The 6,000-nt window shown below is 39.5% G+C and overlaps 1 protein-coding gene across 1 annotated transcript in view; it reads right to left on the reverse strand.

Moving 5' to 3' along the window:
* WIPF1 (WAS/WASL interacting protein family, member 1) overlaps nt 1-6,000 on the reverse strand; it is a 101,073-nt gene that overhangs the window by 18,130 nt on the left and 76,943 nt on the right. Inside the window, exon 3 of the mRNA XM_008568389.1 lies at nt 4,959-5,088. Coding sequence (XP_008566611.1) covers nt 4,959-5,088 — 130 coding nt within the window. The remainder of the gene's footprint in view (nt 1-4,958; nt 5,089-6,000) is intronic.

A 6,000-nucleotide genomic window follows, 5' to 3' on the forward strand; every position in this document is an offset into this window, starting at 1 on the left:
TTCATGACATAGGTTACACACGCTTCTTGTAAGGGTTACTTTGAATATGTTTTTGTTTGTTGAAATTGTGAAAGATGTTATTCCTATCATATTTTGTAATTGATTATTATTAGCATCATAAAATTTCATTTGATATCTGATAAGCCACTTTGCTACATTTTCTAAATTAAAATTTACAATAAACTTATTATCTTGGATTTTCTAGGAGACATATGGTCTGCAACTAATAAAGGTTTTGCCTACTCTTTTCTAAGAGGTGTGTATCTTATTTCCGTTTTTTTATAAGTAATTACTTTGATGGCTAAACTTTCATAAGAATGTAAATTATTAATGTTGCTAAAGACAACCACGTTCTGATTTTAATGAGAATGCCTCTAATGATTCAAAATTAAATACTGACTATTGGTTGGAAATAGGTTTTTTTTCTTCCTAAATATTTACAGTCATGGAGGATTCTTCTATTTCAGGTTTTTAATACTTTGTTATAGCATGGAATTTCATCAAATGCCTATTCAAGATCTACTGAGATTATTATATGGTTTTTCTTATTTGATGTGATGGATAAACAGAATTTTTAACATTAAAAATGGGATAAACACTGGTCTTGGTGAATTACTCTTTTTTTTTATTTTTTTGGCAGCTGGCCCATATGGGATCCAAACCCTTGCCCTTGGTGTTGCCAGCACCAAGCCCTAACGGACTGAGCTAACCAGCCAGCCTTATGTTGAATTATTCTTTTAATGTACTGTTGAATTAGATTTTTGGTATTTTAGTTAGTATTCTCTCATCTGTGATCATAAGTGGTCCATGGTAGGGTTTTTTAATCTTGGAGCTACTGACATTTTGGGTTGGATAATTCTTTGTTGTGGGTGGCTGTCCTGTTCTTTATAGAGTATTTACAGCATCCCTGGCATTTATCCACTGGATGTCAGTAGCAGCCCCTCCTCTCCCCCAAAGTTGTGGCAATTAAAAATTTCTTCAGGCACTGCCACATGTCCCCTGGGAGGCAAAAATCACCCTCAGTCGAAACTACTAATGTACAGGGCCGCCCCGCGAGGCTTACTCGGGAGAGTGCGGTGCTGATAACACCAAGGCTACGGGTTCGGATCCCATATAGGGATGGCCGGTTGGCTCACTGGCTGAGCGTGGTGCTGACAACACCAAGTCAAGGGTTAAGATCCCCTTACCGGTCATCTTTAAAAAAAAAAAAAAGAAAAGAAAAGAAACTACTAATGTACAGCTTTCTTTTTAGTGTGTGCTGTCCTTGTCAAGTTTTGATACTAAGATCATACCATATACTATCAGATAGCTTTCCACCTCTTCATAGGTTTGGGAATGATTTACACAGCATTCGCATGAGCTGTTTCTTAAAATTTGAAAGAATTTACTAATAAAATCATCTGGCTCCAAAGCTATTTGGAGAGAAAGCAATGTGATAAATTTTCATCTTCTTCCCTGCTCAGGCTTCCTGAGTGAATTTTGGTAAATTTGTGCTTTTCTTAGAAAATACATTTTTTTTTTTTTAAGATCTTAAAATGTTTTAGCACGTAACTTCATAATACTATCCCTAATTTTAGGAAATATACGTTGAATCTCTTATTTTATCTGCTTTCTGAGCTCTATTTTTTATTCATTTGTATTTTCTTTTTCTCTGGATTAGATTTATAATAAGTTTGTGTTAGCTCTGTATCTTTTCTAGGTGTGGAGCTTTCTGGAATGCTTATGGTGGCTCTGTTGATAGAAAAAAGAATCTGATAATAAACTGACAAGAATTACTTCATCTAACAAGATAAGTCAAATTAGAATAACAATTTCCAGAAGTATATGCAAAATTGCTCCCACATAAAATTTAAAATTTTTATTATTTTAATTATTACCAATAATATTAACACTGCCCTTGTCATTCAAACATTATTCATTAATGAATGATACATTTTGGAATACTGTACTTACATGGGACACATTTACATGATGCTGAATATTCAAAGAGATTGCTGCACAATCAGACATCATTCATTAGTGTTTTTAACCTGGAACATTTGTCCATCTTTCAGATAGAGACACTAAAGTTTAGGATAGCTAACTGGCTCCAGGTCATTTCATTAGTAATTAAACTGCAGGACAGGGCTGAATTGATATGCAAGGGCTATCATGCATAACTATGGTCAACATTTTGACACAGAGATGAGGTGGGTTTCACATGCAAACAAATACAAAACCATGGGTGAACTTTGCCACCTGCAAAGAGCTTGTGGCAGCAGTATGGGTGTCCAATTAAGTGCATGGGCAACAGAGCATGCACTGGATTGCATCCCGTTTCCATCAAGCAAAGTACATTATTAAACATCACTGAGCAGCTGGCAGGGAGAAGGTCTAACACTATTTCCATTTAATGGTTGCAGAAGTGAATCTTGAAGAATAAAATGAGTTTCCTCTAGTGGATTCAGGAATAGGTTCAGACTGTCCAGTCTCCTTCAATATCAGTGGGGAATTCATGCCCTCTTCCCCAGAACCCTAGGCTCCCTCCTCTAGAGTACAGAACCACTGGCCTCTGTCCTAGGGGCTGGCAGCTCCTCTGCCCCTATATCAAGGACCACGACTCAAATGGCTATTGGACTGAGGCTCCCCAGATATAGGTAACTGTGCTGGGCTCTTACCAGGGAGGATCTTGTGACACCGATCAGGAAGATTAAGGGATTATACACTAACCACATCAGTTTTGTGGGCATTTTGACTAAGTGGTCGGACTGTATCAAGAGTCAAAAACCTCACGGTTCCTTTTTGAGGGACAGTGCCTTCTCATTTGCACCACCTTGCCTGGAAACACAGCAATGTCCAAAGGCTTTATCTTGGTCTTCCTCTTTTCTATTTTCCTCCCATGCCAGTGTTCTCACCTAACTGTGATCCTTTTTCTTCTTTCTCTACCCATTAGGCATTTCTCCCAGAAATTACCCTAAGCGCTTCTAACTCTTCACTTCACTAAAATCCTGCATCATTATTCACTTGTCTACAAAGTTCACACTCTGATGATTTTGGAAGGTCAGTCTATTTCCTATTAAATCCAAATGGGATCTGTAGTCCAGGGTGAATCTTGGGGATATCTGGTGGGCAGTGGAAAGGTCTAGGAATGTGAGAAGACAGTCTTGAGACCTGATTATTAATTGCCAGTAGATGCAAGTCATGGATAATTTTTCATTCTGTTATAAATATTCATAAGTAGCCTTGTGTTATGGGTACTTATTTGTTTATTCACACCCTGTCTTGTTCCAGAAAGTATCTGTATTTGTCTATTTTTGTTGCTTATAAAAGAATACCTAGGGCCGGCCCGGTGGCGCACTGCTACAGTGTGCCGCTTGGGAGCGCGGCGGCGCTCCCGCCGAGAGTTCGGATCCCACATACAGACCGGTTCCCGCTCACTGGCTGAGCGAGGTGTGGGTGCAGCACTGAGGGTTGCGATCCCGTTGCCGGTCCCGGTCCGGTACGGGCGCGACACTGAGGGTTGCGATCCGTTGCCGGACATGAAAAAAGACAAAAAGGAAAAAAAAAATGTAAGTAGTTAGCTTCCTATGTACAATAAATGAAGGGTATGAATAACCTAATTGTACTTCAGGGGGTTTTGTTCCAAATGTTCAAACACACACAAACACACACACACACACACACACACACACAGAAAAAAGAAAAGAAAGCTTTGGCTCTCAGATTTTTTAATACTGGAATGGCAGATAGGAAGGTATAGTATGTGCCAGAAATTTTGTACATGTTATTTTCAATTCTCACAAAAAAACTGTGAGGTAGGTAATTATATCTACATTTCAAAGAGCATAATGCTGATAGTAATAAAAGGTAAAGAGAGTTTTTCATGGTGATGCAGGTGAAAAAAAGACAAAAAAAAAAGGAAAAAAAAAAACAAAAACCTAGAACTGGGCAATTTATAAAGAAATGAAATTTATTTCTTATAGTTTTGGAAGCTGGGAAGTCTGTGGTCCAGGGAACGTATCTGGTAAGGGCCTTCTTCTGGGTGAGAACTCTCTACTGGGTCCCATGGTGACTAGGGTGTCACATGGTAAGAATGGGCTGAGGAAGAGAGCTAATATCCTCACTAGCTCTCCTGATAAAGCCATCAGAGCCACGCCCATTACTCCATGAATGGATCAATCCCTTCAGGAGGGCACAGTCCTTACAATCTAATCACCTCTTAAAGGCCCCACCTTCCAAATACCATAATCAGATTTCTCACCCCCTTAAAACTTTTACAATAGAGATCAAGTTTCTAATACATAAACTTTTGGGGGACACATTTGACCTACAGCAATATTTTAGACTTAGATGGGTAGATACACAAAGTTGTGATCTCATTTCCTCTCTCTCTCTCTCTATCAGCTCCTAATAATCATATCTTACATGTGAATTACCCTTTCCAGATAACAAAGTACTTTTACAGGCATTATCTCATTTGAAGTTCACAACACACTTGTGAGGTCTGTGGGACAGGTATTATCATCTCCACCCTACAAATGAAGGCAGTGAGGCTTGGCGATGGTAAGTGACGGATGTGCCAGGACTTGAACCCATGTCCTTTGACTCCATGGCCATGGCTCTTTCCATATTTCATGCTGTGTCCTGCTCTGTCATGCCAGGAGCCATGAGTTAATCTCCAGTCATTGTTGTGAATAATTCAGACAACTGCTGTTGTGTATGTCTTGCACAAAGAATTATTATACTTGCTTCCTGCAGCATTAGAGGGGAATCCAAGCCAAAGCCCCGGCCTACAATGAGTGATACAGTTCTTTATTTTGCTAGTTTTACAGCCGTTGTTAACCAATTTGTGTGTGTGTGTGTGTGTGTGTGTGTGTGTGTGTGTGTGAGAGAGAGAGAGAGAGAGAGAGAGAGGGGCAAGGGTTGATTGTTGGGCCATAAACCATTTATCTCCATGAAAAATAGCTTTTTTCACTTACTGTCCAATATTGGCGCACTTCTGTCATTGGTGACCGTCTTCTTTAGTTTCTTCCCTTTGTTGATGTCAGAGAGAAGAGCATTTCTCCCGGCCTGCTCTGTCTTATTCAAGGTAGGCTTCTCTGTATTGGCCTGAAAGGGAACCATATAAATGTGTATTCACGTCTGGGATTAATTATATCATTTACCACCACACTCTGCTGGTATAGGTAGGGTATTGGAAGTTTGTTACTAAGGTTCTTGGTTGTAAATTCTCTACAAGTTTCAGACTCCATGTCTTTTTTTTTAAGACACTGACATTTGGGAGCAGATGCAGCAATAAATTACATTCAGGAAGAGAAAGTCCCTGATAAAAATCTCTGAAAATTCAGCCTACAATCTGGCCGTGACCAGAGTTGTTAGGGATAGATGGCTAGACCGGAGAAGGGAATTTTAAGTCTGAGAGGATTGTGCAGAATACTATTAGGCTTCATTCTCCAGAATGTACCCTGAAAATAGCTTCCCTTCCCCATCTTTTAGAACTAACCTGGTGCAAGGGAAAAATTGTCTCCAGCAAAAAGGGTCAGCTGTGTCTTTTAAAAACCCACCAAATTTTTAGAAAATAATTCCCTTGTCTACATTCCCAGAGATGCCTTTTTTTTTCTTTTTCTTTCTTTCTTTCTTTTTTTTTTTTTTGAGTGGTAAGGGGATCGCAACCCTCAGCTTGGTGTTGTTCGCCCACGCTCAGCCAGTGAGTGCACCGGCCATCCCTATTTAGGATCCAAACCCGTGGCCTCAGCGCTACCAGCACTGCACTCTCCCGAGTGAGTCACAGGCCGGCCCCCAGAGATGCCTTTTTAAAAATTTAAGTGAGAGGATCAAACTAAAAAGCTTCTGCACAGCAAAAGAAACAATTAACAGAGCTAAAAGACAACCAACAGAGTGGGAGAAAATATTTGCAAAATTCACATCGACAAAGGACTAATATCCAGAATATATAAAGAACTCAAACAACTTTACAAGAAAAAAACAAGCAACCCAATTAAAAAATGGGCAAAAGAGCTA

The sequence above is a fragment of the Galeopterus variegatus genome, unplaced genomic scaffold, assembly GCF_000696425.1.
Source record: "Galeopterus variegatus unplaced genomic scaffold, G_variegatus-3.0.2 Scaffold405, whole genome shotgun sequence".
NCBI lineage: Eukaryota > Metazoa > Chordata > Mammalia > Dermoptera > Cynocephalidae > Galeopterus > Galeopterus variegatus.